Source organism: Chiloscyllium plagiosum, unplaced genomic scaffold (genome assembly GCF_037043375.1).
Source record: "Chiloscyllium plagiosum isolate Xiang-an unplaced genomic scaffold, Cpla_swu_hap1 HiC_scaffold_1, whole genome shotgun sequence".
Taxonomy (NCBI): Eukaryota; Metazoa; Chordata; class Chondrichthyes; order Orectolobiformes; family Hemiscylliidae; genus Chiloscyllium; species Chiloscyllium plagiosum.
Genome location: NW_028270139.1, coordinates 112,422,715 through 112,440,500, shown reverse-complemented (window position 1 = coordinate 112,440,500; position 17,786 = coordinate 112,422,715). Strand labels below are relative to the sequence as shown.

The window sequence follows — 17,786 nt, the reverse complement described above, 5'->3', positions numbered from 1 at the left end:
CCCCCCCCACACACCCCCCCCCCACACACCCCCCCCACACACCCCCCCCCACACACACACCCCCCACACACACACCCCCCACACACACCCCCCACACACACCCCCCCCACACACACCCCCCCCACACACACCCCCCCCACACACACCCCCCCCACACACACCCCCCCCACACACACCCCCCCCACACACACCCCCCCCACACACACCCCCCCCACACACACCCCCCCCACACACACCCCCCCCACACACACCCCCCCCACACACACACCCCACACACACACCCCCCCCACACACACACACCCCACACACACACACCCCACACACACACACCCCACACACACACACCCCACACACACACCCCCCCACACACACACCCCACACACACCCCCCCCCACACACACCCCCCACACACACACACCCCACACACACCCCCCCCACACACACCCCCCCCACACACACCCCCCCCACACACACCCCCCCCACACACACCCCCCCCACACACACACCCCCCACACACACACCCCACACGCACCCCCCCCACGCGCACCCCCCCCACGCGCACCCCCCCCCACACGCACCCCCCCCACGCGCACCCCCCCCCACGCGCACCCCCCCCACGCGCACCCCCCCCACGCGCACCCCCCCCACGCGCACCCCCCCCACGCGCACCCCCCCCACGCGCACCCCCCCCACGCGCACCCCCCCACGCGCACCCCCCCACGCGCACCCCCCCACACTCACCCCCCCCCACACTCACCCCCCCCCCACACTCACCCCCCCCCACACTCACCCCCCCCCACACTCACCCCCCCCCACACTCACCCCCCCCCCACACTCACCCCCCCCCACACTCACCCCCCCCCACACTCACCCCCCCCCACACTCACCCACCCCCCCCACACTCACTCACCACCCCCACACACTCACTCACCCCCCCCACACACTCACTCACCCCCCCCACACACTCACTCACCCCCCCCACACACTCACTCACCCCCCCCCACACTCACCCCCCCCCCACACACTCACTCACCCCCCCCCCACACACTCACTCTCACCCCCCCCCACACACTCACTCTCACCCCCCCCCCCCCCCCACCCCCCACACACACACACCCCCCACACACACAAGTGGGTGTGTGTGCAAATGAGTTCTAGTTCCGCTACTTATCCAGACAATGTAGGTGTGATATGCTTCAGTATCAGGGGATGATCGCACAAATGAATTTGATTGGCTGGGGAGTGGCTATGAAAGTATTTCTGAATGGAAGGGACTGAATGAGAGTTTAATTTGATAATAGCAGTAGAATAGTAGTAAATGGCTGCCCAAATGAAGTGTGAGTTATCCACATTCCTGCATGAATGTCGCCCCCACCCACTTCCAGAATGTTCAGCTTCTGGAGAAAGATATTACACTGCATGCATTACATTAATGTCCAGACAGATAGTACAATTTACTTTTTTAACATTACAATTTGGCCAGTGTTGTTCCGAGGACATGCTATCACTTGGATAGGATGCTCAATCAAAATCTAGTCTGCCTGTTTGGTTAGATGTACAAGATCTGAAAGAATTATTAAAAGCAAGCAGGGCTATGACATATTTATCCCGAGCCAAAGCCTAAAATCAAGATGATTTGGTCACTGTCATGTTGCTATTTGTGTGACTTTGCTGTATGTATATTAATTGCCACATTCCCCCTCTCGCAACAGTGTCTGCCCTTCATAGTACTTAATTTTAGTATGTATTGATTTGGAGATGCCGGTGTTGGACTGGGGTGTACAAAGTTAAAAATCACACAACACCAGGTTATAGTCCAACAGGTTTATTTGAAAGCACGCAGCGCAGCTCCTTCACGTGGTTGTGGAGCATAAGATTGTAGGCCACAGAATTTATAATAGAAGTTTACTGTGCCATGTAACTGAAATTATATATTGAAAAAGACCTGGATTGTTTAAGTCTCATCTTTTAGAATGGGCGTGTTGGTTTCAATTCTTTCTTATGCTCAACTGATTGACCGCTAATTCCGACATGGCACAGCGAGAAACTGTAATGACCTCCTCAGGAGACAGACACACAAGCTGCAATTGACGGTACCCTTAGTTATCCCAGTACTTCCCAGGAGCCGAAAAACTACACTCTGTTCTATGCGGCCTTCAACACATTATCAATGAGGATGAGCACCTCGCCATGACCTTCCCCATGCCTCCACTTCTCTCCTTTAACCACCACCTAACCTCAAACAGATCATTGTTCACAGCAAACTGCCCAGCTTTCAGGACAATACCATACAACCTTGTCACAGTAGACACTGCAAGGCATGTCAGTGTCAACAAGGATACCACCATTACACGTGGGGACACCTTCCACCATGTGCGTGGCAGGTACTCACGTGACTCTGCAGGCAAGGATGCCCTGAGGAATGATACATTGGCGAGACCAAACAAAGACTACAGCAACAAATGAATGGACATTACGCAACAGTAAACTGACAGGAATGTTCCCTTTCAGTCGGAGAACACTTTAGTGGTCCGGGGCAATCAACCTCTGACCTCAGGTGACCATCCTCCTAGGTGGACTTCGGAACAGGCAACAACGCAAAGTGGCCAAGCAGTAGCCAAGTTCGATACCCATGGGGATGGCCTCAAGCAGTGCCTTGGGTTCGTGTCACACTACAGGTGACCACTGCACCACACAGACATGCATACACTCAGACACAAACACATACACTCTCTCACACACACGCGCACGCACACACTCAGACTCGTATCCCTGTACACTATCACTCATATGCACACACCTATATAAATTTCTGGGGTGAATTTATATTTGAAGAATTACATTTTATTTTGCTCAAAAACTGCATGAATCCATGTAAGATACTGTAAATCCTTTTTTTGGATTAGAATCAGTCTGAACATTGGGGCACAGACAGCCTCACACAGGGCACTTCACACGTTCAGTGCATTATCTGGGCCTATGTGGCACCAATTGTTACAGTTCACTTGAGAACGTAACTTTTAAAAAACAAAGTTCTGGGATATGGACAAACTGAAACCAACATGGTCATTCTAATAGATGAGACTTAACAAACAATCCAGGTCTTTTTCAGTATATAATTTCAGTTACATTACACTATAAACTTTTGCTAATAAATTCTGTGTCTTACATTCTTCACTGGGTAATCCAAGATGGAGGACGAGAGAACTTTCTGGCTGTAACAGCTGCTCCTTTGAGGTATTTTAGATGTTGGAGATGATTTCCTTGAATTCCAATTGCATTATTTTGGAACTTTGGAGGGAAAAAAAGTCAAAACAACAGCAGTTTTAAAAGGGAGAGGTACAGACAAAGGAAGCACATGGTGAGGTCTGTGCAGGAGACAGAAAGAGAGAAACTGACACCACAGTGAATCTGCACAGTTACTGCCTTTGCTGTTTGAATTCATGTATCGCTGGACATCTGAGTGCATCTGGGAAAATGAACAAAGTGAAATTCACAACTGATCTTGGAGGAAGTCACAGTACAGAAACAGATAAGTGAATAGTTTTAAGTGTGGTCTACAGTAGTGAGTAGAGTGGGTTCTTTCTTTATTGTTTTTTGAGAAATGTGTCTTGATTAAACTTAAAATATAATCCATAAGTATTAATTTAACCTGGAGCAGTGTTTTGTAGGGGAATAAGATGGTGTTATTTTCTGGATCTGTAGATTGTGAAGGAGCAAAAAATAACTTTTAGTAGAGTCATATGCGCTTCTTGTCAGATGTGGGAGTTTAAGGAGAGTTTACGGGTTACTGTGGATTATATCTGCCATAAATGCTGTTGGTTGCGAATCGGTTGGAAAGACAATTAGAAGCAATGAGGAATTTGCAACAGCAACAGTATGTGATGGATGGCAGTTATAGGAAGGGGGGAAAGTCTCAGATACAGTCACATAGATGGGTTAACTCCAGGAAAGGTGAGAAGTAGGCAGCTAGTGCAGGAGCCTTGTGTGGCTCTACTCATTTCAAACAAGTATGCTGTTTTGGAACATGTAGGGGGTGATGGATTCTCAGGGGAACGTAGCAAGAACAGCCAAGTTTCTGGTATTGAGACTGGCTCTAATGCAACGAGGGGTACGTTGGGTTCCAAAAGATCAATTGTGTTAGGGGACTCTCTAGTCCGAGGTACAGACAGACATTTCTGTAGCCAGCAGCTAAAAATCAGAATGGTGTGTTGCTTCCCTGGTGCCAGGGTCAAGGATGTCTCACGGGGTGCAGAATGTTCTCATGGGGGAGAGGGGCCAGCAAGAGGTCATTGTACGCATTGGAACCAACGACGTAGGAAGGGAAAAGGTTGAGATTCTGAAGGGAGATTACAGAGAGTTAGGCAGAAATTTAAAAAGGAGGTCCTCAAGAGTAGTAATATCTGGATTACTCCCGGTGCTATGAGCTAGTGAGGGCAGGAATAGGAGGATAGAGCAGATGAATGCATGGCTGAGGAGCTGGTGTATGGGAGAAGGATTCACATATTTGCACCATTGGAATCTCTTTTGGGGTAGAAGTGACCTGTACAAGAAGGACGGTTTGCACCTAAATTGGAAGGGGACTAATATACTGGCAGGGAGATTTGCTCGAGCTGCTCAGGAGGATTTAAACTAGTAAGGTGGGGGGGGGGGACCCAGGGAGATAATGAGGAAAGGGATCGATCTGAGACGGGTACAGTTGAAAACAGAAGCGAGTCAAACTGTCAGGGCAGGCAGGGACAAGGGAGGACTAATGAATTAAATTGCATTTATTTCAACGCAAGGGGCCGCACAGGGAAGGCAGATGAACTCAGGGCATGGTTAGGAACTTAGGACTGGGATATCATAGCAATTACAGAAACATTAGCTCGGATGGACAGGACTGGCAGCTGAATGTTCCAGGATACAAATGCTACAGGAAGGATAGAAAGGGAGGCAAGAGAGGAGAGGGAGTGGCGTTTTTGATAAGGGATAGCATTACAGCTGTGCTGAGGGAGGATATTCCTAGAAATATATTTGGGTAGAACTGAGAAATAAAAAAGGGATGATCACCTTATTGGGATTGTATTATAGACCCCCTAATAGTCAGAGGGAAATTGAGAAACAAACTTATAGGGAGATCTCAGCTATCTGTAAGAATAATAGGGTGGTTATGGTTGGGGATTTTAACTTTCCAAACATCGACTGGGACTGCCATAGTGTTAAAGATTTAGATGGAGAGGAAGTTAAGTGTGTACAAGAAACTTTTCTGATTCAGTATGTGGATGTACCTACTAAAGAAGGTACCTACTCTTGGGAAATAAGGCAGGGCAGGTGACTGAGGTGTCAGTGGGGGAGCACTTTGGGGCCAGCAACCATTCTATTAGATTTAAAATAGTGATGGAAAAGGATAGACCAGATCTAAAAGTTGAAGTTCTAATTTGGAGAAAGGCCAATTTTGATGGTATTAGGCAAGAACTTTCAAAAGCTGATTGGGGCAGATGTTCACAGGTAAAGGGACAGCTGGAAAATGGGAAGCCTTCAGAAATGAGATAACAAGAATCCAGAGAAAGTATATTCATGTTAGGGTGAAAGGAAAGGTGTATGGAATGAGCTGCTAGAGGAAGTGGTGGAGGCTGGTACAATGCAACATTTAAGAGGCATTTGGATGGGTATATGAATAGGAAGGGTTTGGACGGATATGGACTGGGTGCTAGCAGGTGGAACTAGATTGGGTTGGGATATATGGTCGGCATGGACAGGTTGGACTGAAGGGTCTGTTTCCATGCTGTACATCTGTGACTCTATTTAAAATGAAAACAGGCTGAAAATGAATTAATTTATAGCTCATGCTCTGTGCTGCATTTGAAAACATCTACACTTCTACAAATATAACTACTTCTGCTACTTTCAGATGTCCATTTTCAAGATCTTAAAATTGAGATAATATTCTATAATTGCTTGAATTAAAAATTAAAGTGTAGTCCTTTAACTTTTAAAATATTTTTAAACTGCAACATTTACTAAGGAAGTAATTAAAATTGTTTTGTTCTCACCTCATTCATCCAGGACTATACTTTTAAGTGTCATCTCCTTACTGAATGAACCAAACACATTTTCACCAGCCAATGTGGATGCCTCAGTCATGTTCAGAAAATGGAGAGATAGCAAAGGGAAAGATAAAGAATATGCTGAAATCATCAGGTAAGAAACTTAGATTTTAAAAGTGAATTTAAAGTGAAGTTCTCTCCGTTGCCTCCCTCCTTGCACCACCACCACCTTGTGAACTGGAATTCTTCTCCAACGCACACAAATGGCTGATCAATGCATAATTGAATCATCTATCATCCTAATGACCATTTATTCATAAAGCAGTTTTTGGAAAGTTTTGCTGTTCAGAATTGAATATTCAGCCACCCTAAAATTGGGCATAAGTAGGAATCTAGTTGTATGGTTATTGCTTGATCAAACTCTGATCTCCAGCAACTGCAGTCCTTACTTTCTCCACACTTAATATTGTCCCATAGCTTTTATATGGGCCTGCTTCGAAACAGCTTGGAAATAAAACGCGTGCTTAATATTTAAGTCAGATCACCACAAGCTTCCCTGCTAAATGTATTCTCTGGAAAAATTCACGCGTGTTTAATTATTATTAATATCATGTATTGCATCTTGTACAAATCAATCAATATTGGTCCCTCTAAAACATAGTTATAAACAAATGTAAAATGCAAAGCAGAATTGCATCCATATAGCTTTAAATAAACTAGATCCTTTTTGCTCTGCACCCACTCCATTTATGGATGTAGTTGCAGAGTATTGTTCATATTACTTTTCTGATTCATACCACTTTGGGAGGGACTCTATACACAACTCTTCTTCCCAGCTGACCTGTAACAGCATATTAAGGTAACATTGATTTCACTTTTTTATAAAACAAGATTTGCATTTTAAACATTATACAGGGGAGTGCAGTTAAAGAAGCCACCTTTATGAATGTGTTCAGATATTGCTCTTTTTTGTGGTTTGGAAAATATCTATTCCAATTGTATTTGACCACAGAAAATACCAACTGCTCTGTTCTTTGATAGTACCTGACCATGTCTCTCTGGCTGTCCCTCAATAGCAGCAAATCTGTAATTTCACACTGCCTTTAACATGGTAAAATATACTAAAGAGCTTCACGGGGGCATTATCAAACAAAATGTGACACTGAATCATGTGAGGAGCTAATATCCGGCATTTGGTAGATTTTGAGGACAATCTTAAAGGGGAATTTAAAGAGGCAGAAAGTTTAAATAGAGAATTTCTGACCTTAAGGCCTTGGCAGCCAATGGCATGACTGCTCCAAATGATGAATGATTAAAATCCGGGGTACTCAAATAGCCAGAATTGAAGAAGCACTCATATGGAGAGCAATATAAAATGGGAGTTTAAAGATTGTGACTGATGGGGACATAATGGTTTTGTTACTGTATCAGCAATGTAAACTTTGTGCTTTGGTGGTACAGGTTTTTTTCCCATCATGGTAGCTGTTGGACCTGAAATGTTTCTTTCAAAATATGGAATTGAAAACAAGTCTCACTAATGAGACCATAATGTTTTCATTATCATAGAATCGTATTTGGTCACTAGTGCCCTTTAAGAAAAGAGACTTGCCCTCCATACTTTTTGTCCAGGCTCATCATAATGTGGTTAGCTCTTAACTACTAGAGGTCAAATAGGGGATGACAAGGTGTAAGTAGGCATTGTTTAGCCAGAACCAGTGCAAGTCAGTGAGCACATGTGCTTTCTTTGCTTTGATTTGGGGGGGGGGGGATTTTTTTACATTTTACGTTAAATCTTTTCTTTAAATTGTGCCAATTTTATGGTAGTACTTTGTAAGTTTAATGATAGAAATATATTCAATTTGTATACTAGATCACTCTAGTAGAAGCCTTGCAGGGTATTAAATGCAGGGTAGATCATTTCTCTCACACTACATTAGCCCGTCATGCTGCTAACATAAACATCAGCCACAGGTCTCATTTCCTGATATGTCTGCTATCGTTATAAGAATATCCCCTGCAAATGAGTGTTCCACTCCATTGAACGTCAAATCAAAGTGAAGAGTAAATTATTGGGTGGCTGACTGCGTAAGAATTGCCAAATCCAGAGATGGTAGAGTGTGTTTTAGCAGCAAATTAACTGAGCCAAGAACACAGCCAGTGATGTTACGGTGGTGCAGATTTGTAGTCATAAGCTCATCTCTGGTCAAATAATTTAGCAAGATTGCAAACACACTGGTTCAGCCTCAGGTGGTTGCCATGGGTAGGGGTGGAACTGGTGGTTGGGGAATGCAGCATGTTGGGTGCGGAAACAGTGACTTTGTTTCTCAGCACACGTGATGGGGAAAACTTCTTGCCATTCGGGGATATCCAGCAAACTCAGACTATATAGGTAAGAAAGGAATTAGTTCATAAAGTAAAAACAGAGTACAAGAGAAACTCAGCAGGCCTGGCAGCATCTGCGGAGAGAGAGAAACTGAGTTAAGATTCTGGTCTGGTATGACTCTTCAGACCTCCAACATCAGCAGTATATTGCTTTGATTTAATTAGTTTCTGGGACACTGGTACCAGTCCTGAACCAAGTAGGATTTGTACTGATGGCCCAGGCTCCACTTGAGCATTGTTGGGTCTAGTTCTAGCCATTGCTATAACTAGGGAAATAGAGAGGATTTCAACCAAATAGAGGGATAAGGGATTAAATATTGTGTTACAAGATGTGCTGTTAAGAAGGATATGTTCTGCCATTTCTCTTTTTCAACACAAGTGTTATAAACTTGGAGAAGGGTTGTCTGCTCTGAGCCCATTAATGTAGCTAGCTTTTAAAAGTTGGAGCAATAGTAGTTTCTGTACCTAGGTATCTTTGTACCTAAGATGGTACCGTAAGTGGTAACTTGTGAACTTTTCACTTTACTTATGACTGCATGTGACAATAACCTTAATTCTAAAATAGCAGCAGCATGAAGGGTTGGGGTCAAGGTCCCACAGAACTAGGATTTTAGTTTAACTTTCAGTAGCTGTTGGGGTTTGGAAGCTGCTGTACATCTCTCCCTGCGACAGCAAACGCTTGATCTCTCTCTTTCTCTCAGTTTTTGCTTGTTCTTTCCCCCCTTGTACTAACGTTGCATGTGCGACAATCTATTTTACTGAATTTCCCATTGCAAAGGATGTATTTGTGGAATGTTACTATGTTGGAACATTCGCTGTTTAGTGGTGAAATAATCTATTATTCTGTTAAGTTTTCCAATCTAGTTAGGTTATTCCAATTCTTTCTTTTATTTGTAAGAATAAAGGGTGTTTTGTTTCAAGCATGATAATTTGACCAATAGAATTGCATCTGAAACATAATGCCTTACACTTGCCATTAAAAATAACAAAGAGTTGGGATCTAGCCCATCTTAATATATTTTGAGGGGGTTTGAGCTGGTCCATAATAACTGGGTGATGAGATAAATAAATAAATATAGTCAAAGGTCAAAGTTATTGATGGAGGAAATGATAAACCGACTATGTCCGAGAAAGAAAGAGAGTATGAATCGAAGAATCAACTAGCAGATGAGAGTAGGATCTACCAAAAGTGAAAGGATCAAAGTAAAGGTTCTGTATCTGAATACACATAGCATGAAAAACAGAAGTGAACAGAATATGCATGTGAACTTGAATTATTATGATCTGGTAACCATTGCAGAGATTTGACTGCAGAATAATATAAATCTTGAAGAACATTTTGGAATAAGTGGAAACGGGGGAATAAACCAGGCTTTGTCAATTAATGATGTTACTAGTGATGAATGACCTGGAATCAGAAAGCCAGTTTAGGTAGAAATGATAAAGGGTAGAAGTCACTTGTGGGAATGGTGTACTGACTTCCTAATGGAAATTCAGAGTGGGGCACAAAGGAAGAACTAGAGACTTTATCAGAAAGGCACAGAAATAATTATGGGAGATTTTAATCTGCAGATCAGGTAAAATTAGATGGGCTAAGGTAATTTTGTGTTTATAAAAACTCAGTTTAGCTGCTTAGAATAGCATGCTCTGTATCTGACCACGCAGCAGGCTATATTAGACATGCATGTTACTTATATACTCTACATTGAACGTGTATCTTGCTTCACTGTAGAGGATACAAGTAACCTCTCAGTAGCAATGATAAGGCAGGAAATGGAACTCCAAGGTATCTGAACGATCACAATCATTAGAGAGTAACTTTACTGAGTAAATTGTTGAGCTGTGGGCTGACAAGTGACCAGGTTCTGATGGACTTCATTGTTGGTTTTCAAATTATTAAAATTTCTTCAAAGAGAGAAGGCAAGGAAATACACACTAGTTGGCTTAGCATCTGTCATAGGGAAAATGTTAGAAACTATTGTTAAAAAAGTCATAGCAGGACACTGAATAAGTCTAAGGAAATCAGGCAGAGGTGACAGTCAATATGGCTTGTTAACCAAGTCAGTGTAGTTTGTGAAAGGAAAATCGTATTTGACTAATCTATTTGAGTTCCTTGCGGACATAACACATGCTGTTTCTAAGGGGATTGGTGGGTGTGCTATACTTGGTTTCAATGAGACACTTGATAAGGTGCCACATCAAAGGTTATTGAGGAAAATAAAGGCTCACCATGTACAGTAGTATATTGACATGGATAGAAGATTAACTGGTTAATGGGATGCAGAGAGTAGGGAAGAGGAGTCGTTTTCAGTTGGCAAGATGTATTGATTGGTGTGCCAGATGGTGCTAGGAACTCAGATGTTTACAGTTTATATAAATGATTTAGATGAAAGGACATGGTATGGTAGCTAAATTTGCTGGCAACCACAAATACAGGTAGCAAAGTAAATTGTGACCGTTTCAAAAAGATATTGATTAAGCGAGTAGACAAAGATGTGACAAATATATAATGTGGGAAAATGTCAAACTATCCATTTTGGCAAGAAGAATAAAAATGCAGCAAATTAGAATTCCCTTTATTGTCATGTGCACTCGAATGAGTGCAATGCAAAGTTGCCGCTTATGGTGCCATCCTAGGTTCAAGATAACTCTGTACCGGTACTTAAGTATTTGGTACAAAATTGAAAAAAATAGTAAATAATAGAAGTTCAGCATAAGAATTCAAAGTCTGTGCCAGCACCTAGCCTCTATACTGCACTGGCCCAAGTCTCCAGATGATGCCTGGCTTCAAAACTCACCTCCATTCTACGAGGGCCTCACCTCCCCCGCGGCAACTTCCAGTCTGCAAGGGCCTCTCCTCCCTGCAGGATGGATGTAACTGCAGAAAAATTTCAGAGAAATTTTTATTCACTTGTGGGCCATGAATATTACTGTCTGGCCAGCATTTGTAGTCTGTCCATAGTTGCCCTTGAGAAGGTGGTGGTGATGATTTACTGGACTAATACCTGGAATGGCCAGGATGACTTGAGGAAAGGTTTCACAGACTAGGTGTATATCCACTGCAGTTTATACAGTAAGAGACAACTTAATCGAAACATACAATCCTGAAGGGACCTTGTCAGAGTAGATGTGGAGAGGATGTTTCCTCTTATGGGTGAATCTAGAGGTACAGTACAGAAGGAGGCTCTTTACCCCATGTCTGCACTGGTTATCAAACATCCATCTATTCTAATTGCATTTTCTTGCACTTGGCCTGAGGCCTCGTGTGCTATAGGATTTCAAGTTCTCATCTAAATAGTTCTTAAAAATCTTGAGGATTACTGACTCTACCATCCTTTCAGACAGTGAGTTCTAGAGACCCACATCACTCCATGAAAATGATTTTTCTCAAATTCTGTCTGAACCTCCTGCTCATTACCTGAAAACTGTGCCCCTGCTTATTGACCCCTCTACTAAAGGGACGCATTTGCCCTATGTACCTTCCCAAGCCCCTCAGAACTTTGTGTAATTCAGTCAGATTCTCAACTCCTGACCCCATCCTGCCAGCCAGTCCTCTTTGCTCTAATGAAAACAGTCACAGCCTGTCTGGTCTCTCTCTAGCCCTGGTAAATCTCTTCTGCATTCTCTCTAATGCAGTCACATCCTTCCTATAATTTTGTGACCAGAACTGTGCCCTTTTCTGTGCCTAGAACTAGAGGTCTCTGTGTAAAAATCAGGGGTTGCCTGTTTAAAGCAGATGAAGTGAAATGTTTCGCTGAAAGGAGAGAGTCTTTGGAATGCTCTTCTGACATTGTGGTGGGAACAGAGTTCTTAAATATTTTTAAGGCAGAGTTGGATAGCTTTTTTGATAAGCAAGTGCTTGAAAGATTCAGGCGTTGGCAGTAATCTGGATTGGAAGTTACAATCATATTGGCCATGACCTTATTGAATATGGAGAGGCTTAGGGGCTGAATAGTCTACTCCTACTCCTGTGAATATGAACCAGGTGAGAACTGGAAGTTTATGGAGAGGCATTGGATTAGAATGCTGTAGTCAAACAGGAAAAAGGTTGCTGACAAGTCAGGAATGGAAAAAGAAATATAGTTGGCCTTTATCATTGTCACATATAATGTCATTTGCGAATTTGCTATGAACTAAAAGAGCAGACATTTAAGGAGAAAGAGCTATTAGTCCTAATAAAAATCATAAATACCATTCATTGGGAATGAGGTTGAAGGGAGCAGGTAAATGGATCTTTTGGCCAAAAAAACCCACAATGCAACAAAAACAACCAGTTGTATTTATATTAACATAATAACCATCTCAAGGTGTTTTACCGAGGCATTATAAAATACATATGACACGAGTCCATAGGAACTGTTACAGCAGCTGATCAAAAAGTTGGTTTTAAAGAGTGCCTTAAATGAAAAAGCAAATTTAGAGATGGAGAAGCTAGAGGGAATTCCCAAGCTTGGGCATTAGGCATATAAAAGTGAGGTCACCGATGGGGAAATGACTAAGATTGGGGATACTGAAGGATTGAATTAGACGCATGAAGATATATTTTCTAGCTGGCAGCGGTGATAGAGATGCAGAGAGGCAAGGCCCTGGAAAGATTTGAGTACAAGGATAAGAATTTTAAGCAGAGATAAAGGATAAACCAGCGAAAGATGTGGGTTTAGGCTCAGGCGGCCAGAGAGCCTAGGGAATCTTGATTGGGTGATTCAGGCAGGGAGGCAACCGAGGCAGCTAATTTGGATTGTTTCAATCTTAGTGACAATGCAACAATAAAGTACACGAGATCCTGGCACACTTGTTGGAGGAGCTGGGAATAGGAGACAAGAAGTCATGTCCCAGTAGAGGAGAGAAGCCTCTGCAAAAGTTGCTGAAAGGATATCTGTGTCACTGTGCTGCCTGCTTTACCCACCTTGGCATAGCTTCTGGCTGTGCTAGGTTTTAGACTTAAAACGTGACCTTTTCTGATGGCCTTGCTGTTTAAGTATAAGCATTACGTGAAAAATAAAGTTGATCTTGTAAACCTGTACAGTATTCTGTTAACTATTAGGGTACTTTTTTAAAGATTTGCAGATTAAATGTTATTAAAAATTTGCAGTTACCAAGGATGTAAAGTTTTGTTCAACATCTGATTCTGTTTGAACTCTAATTTTATATGAATCACCTGAATGACACTTCCTACCAAAGGTGCTGCTGCTCCTCCAAGATCAATTTAGTGACCAAAAGGTAGCTGGTAGAGACAGCATTTTGTTTAAACTAGCTGAAAATGTCAAGTAGGCATCATAAACCAGAGCTACACATTACCCCATGGTACAAATGTAATTAAGTGTCACTGTTCTGCAATTCCCAGTTTAAAGCTGGCAAAAATTGAAAACCCTAAATACCAGTAAACAAGAAACAAATTGATGGTTATTTCTGAATTTCAAGAACAAATTGTGCAAGCACGGTGGCTCAGTGCTGCCTCACAGCTCCAAGGACCCAGGTTCAATTCCAGCCTCAAGCGACTGTCTACGGGGAGTTTTGCACATTCTCCCTGTCTGTGTGGCCCCCCAGCCGGGTGCTCCGGTTTCCTCCCACAGTCTGGAGATGTGCAGGTTAGCCATGCTAAATTGTGCCGTAGTGTCTAAGGATATGCAGGCTAGGTGGATTAACCATGGGAAAAGCAGGGTTACAGGGGTAGGTAGATCTGGGTCTGTATGGACTCAGGCCAACTGGTCTGCTTGCACACTAGGGATTCTATGAACTTTCAGAAAGTGCAGTCAGTTGGAAAAGTGTGTTTTTTGATTGGATTACTCACTTATCTATAAATGGAGATGGCTAGGCCCATTTTGTACAGGACCAGCATGAACAGGATGCTATCACTTCCAACATGTCTTGTTGCATTAAAATAATCTTTCTCCAGCCTTTTCATGACAGACCTGATATCCTTCCTAAAGTAAAAGCAAAATTCTATGTATGCTGGAGATCCGAAATAAAAACAAATTGCTGGAGAATTTCAGTAGGTGTGGCGTCATCTGTGGAAAGAGAAACTGCATTAATGTTTGAGTCCAAAATGACTCCTCTTCAGTTCTAAAGGAGCCTGGAAAAGTGTGTTTTGTGCTGTAGAGAAAAGGGTGAGAAGTAGCAAATGGAAGAGATGATGAAGACACTGTAGGGTAAAGGGAATGCTCTTGGTACTGAAGAGATGTAGATAATTTTTAATGGTAAATATTGATAACAGAAAATAGGTCAGGTTTACTGAGAATCCATGGAAACAAGATGCTGTCTAAATAGAGGGCAGAGTTCACAGCCTTTAATTTTGAGTTCAAACTATGAAGTGCCTAAGTTGGGAATTAGATATTGTTCCTCCAACTTGTGTTGATTTCACTGGAGCACTGCCATATGTCTAGGACAGAAATATTGGTGTGAGAGCAAACTGCAATATTGAAATGGCAAGAACTGAAATGTTGGAGCTTTTAAAGGACAAGTGTTAGACAAAGCAACCATCCAGTTTGGTCTCCCCAATGAAGGCAACAAGTATGGTGGTCAGCATATGTTCTTTATAAATTCTGTCAGAGAAAGTGATATTGAACTGCTACATTCTATTTAGTATAGGTGTGTCTGCAAAGCTACAACTAGTGAGAGATTTCAAGAAGAAACGGTAATATATTTGCAATTCATAATGGTGTGTACCTTGGAGAGAATCTGTAGGTTGCCATCTGCTGCCATCATCCTTTTAAATAGTGTAGTTATGGCCTTAGAAAATTCTATCTAAGGAAAACCTCTGCATCAGATCCCACTACTGTTAATGCGCATTTTTTAAATACATTCATGGGACAAGGACATCGCTGGCAAGGCCAGCATTTATTGCCCATCCCTAACTGCTCAGATGCAGTTAAGAGTCAACCACATTGCTATGGGTCTGGAGTCACATGTCAGCCAGACCAGGTAAGGATGGCAGTCTCCTTCCCTAAAGGATATTAATGAACCAGAGGAGTTTTTTTCAACAATTGGCAATGGATTCATGGTCATTAAACTATTAATTCCAGATTTTTCTATTGAATTCAAATTCCACCAACTGCCATATTGGCATTCAAACTTTGGTTCCCAGAACATTGCAAGGGTGCCTGTATTAACAGTCCAGTGATACCACCAGGCCATTGCTTCCCCGTTGATGGTGGGGTAATGGATGTGGTGCCAGTCAAGCAGGCTGGTTTCTTCTGGATGGTGGTTCTTGAGGGTTGTTGGAACTGAACTCATCCAGGCAAGTGGGAATATTCCATCACACTCCTGACTTTTGTCTTGTAGATGCTGGACTATTTATCCAGAGAGCCAGCTAATGTTAACTCATGTGGTTCAGTAATGTCCTTTAGGGAAGAAAACTACTGTCTTTACCCTGTCTGGTTTACATGTGATTCCAGACACACAGCAATGTGGTTGACTCTTAACTACCCTCTGGGCAATTAGGGATAGGCAAAAAATGCTGCCTAGCCAGCGAGCCCTCATCCTGTGAATGAATAAAGAAAATAAATTCTAACCTGTTCTTGTCGCATTATGTATATTGTTAATCCAGTTCTGTTTCTGATCAGTGGTAACGCCAGGATGTTGATAGTGGGGATTCAGTGACAGTAACCTCAGTGAATGTAAAGGAGCAGTGGTTAGACTGTCTTACTGGAGAAGGTCATTCCCTGGCATTTGTGTGGTGTAAATGTTACTTGCCACTTTCCATCTCAAACCTGAATTTTGATTTGATTTGATGGTCATACATACTGAGATAGTGAAAAGTGCCTGCTGATGTGAGATTGTTAGCATTGGAGAATTTTTAAACTTTTTGTCAGTATGAGCTGGTAAGGAATGGCCCATATCTCCGGAGTCATTTTCGATATTTCCACTTCTCAAGCAGCTATTTCTTTCTGGTAAAACTCCCAATTTTGTTAATTTGAGGGAACTTTTAAGCTTGATCTCCCATCATCGACAATACTTTGCTTTCATTTTATGCTTCTTTTTATTGTCTTAATAATATGCCACGGTGGGCTACTGATAGTTTTAAGCAACTGTTAAGAAATGAATTGGACGTATGGTGATCATGAATTGTGATTCCTAATTGGTGAGGTAATTTCTGTTCTCCAGATCAAAATGGAAATTTGTGCACAGGACAGTTGTATTGGTCAGTTATTTATTGTTACCACTGCTTTTTTTCTTATTAGGAAACAAGTGCTTTCAACCAAGGCTGAAGCTGAAAAGGATGGTGTGAAGGTTCCAACCACACTGGCTGAATATTGTATTAAGACCAAAGTGCCTTCCAGTGACAACAGTTCAGACTTGCTTTATGATGATTTATATGATGACGATATAGACGAAGAGGAGGAGGAAGGAGAAGACGCTGACTGCTACGATGATGAGGACTCTGGAAACGAGGAGTCGTGACGTACACAGGCCAGAAAGGGAGCAGCACTAACCTAGCAACAGCCCAGCCCAGAACTTGCCGCTTGCTGAAACCTGTTGTTTAGGTCTTGAAATGCTCCTTTTTAATGGACCTCTTAACTCCACAGACTGTCTATGAAACCTCTATACTAGACTATAACCCCACTATATAATGTAACTGGATCTGCTCATTCTCTTCAAAAAAAAAATCGTTCACGCCCGATTCTTACTCTTCCTGCCATGGAAGGCCTGTGTAAGCCCAGTCACCTGAATTTGTTGGGGGAGGTGGGGGTGTTCAGTGGGGAAATATGGAGACCTGTAGCACTCAGTAGTAAAATGGACTGCCAAGGTTAAGCTGCTCCTGTCACATAGTGTGCACCTCTTGATATTTTTTCTTAACTATGTGGTGAAATATTCTTTTTGGGGAATGGGGATATTGGGGAGTGTGTAGCCTACTGCTTTTTGATTCGTAAATATGTTATTATCTAGATTTACCTTTGGCAGTTTTTACAACCCACGAGTACACTGCATTCTCCAGCAATTTCCATTTGAGTTTTTTTTATTGTAGAAGTAGCTGAGCTCAATCAAGATTTCTCTTTTTTTATATAAATTCTGGTCAAGCAGTCCCTTAATTTGATTTTAAATTGTTCACACCTAATAGCTGATGTTTGCTAGATCTTAGCTTATTTATTTTCTTTGCAGTCGCTGGATTTTTCACCTAACAACCAAGTTTACATGATATATAAAGCAACAGTAATAGATCTGAGAACTATATTAAATAGAGAATTGGAAAACAGTACAGTGCACTAAATAAGACAATAGCTGTATTTACAGCAGCAGTTCCTTGGATTTTTCTTTTTTCTTCTGCAATTTTTCTTTTCTTGTAGGAATCAAAAGTATTTTGTCTCCTGCTCTATAAATTACTTTGTCTTTGCATCTACTAATAAAATGTGAATAAAATTTTGTTTTGTTATGAAA

At 42.3% G+C, this 17,786-nt stretch overlaps 1 protein-coding gene across 1 annotated transcript in view; it reads left to right on the top strand.

Annotated features, from left to right (window-relative positions):
- Window positions 1-17,786, top strand: part of ube2r2 (ubiquitin-conjugating enzyme E2R 2) — a 166,092-nt gene extending 148,306 nt beyond the window's left edge. Inside the window, exons 4-5 of the mRNA XM_043687701.2 lie at window positions 6,049-6,183; window positions 16,592-17,786. Coding sequence (XP_043543636.1) covers window positions 6,049-6,183; window positions 16,592-16,811 — 355 coding nt within the window. The 3' untranslated portion in view covers window positions 16,812-17,786. The remainder of the gene's footprint in view (window positions 1-6,048; window positions 6,184-16,591) is intronic.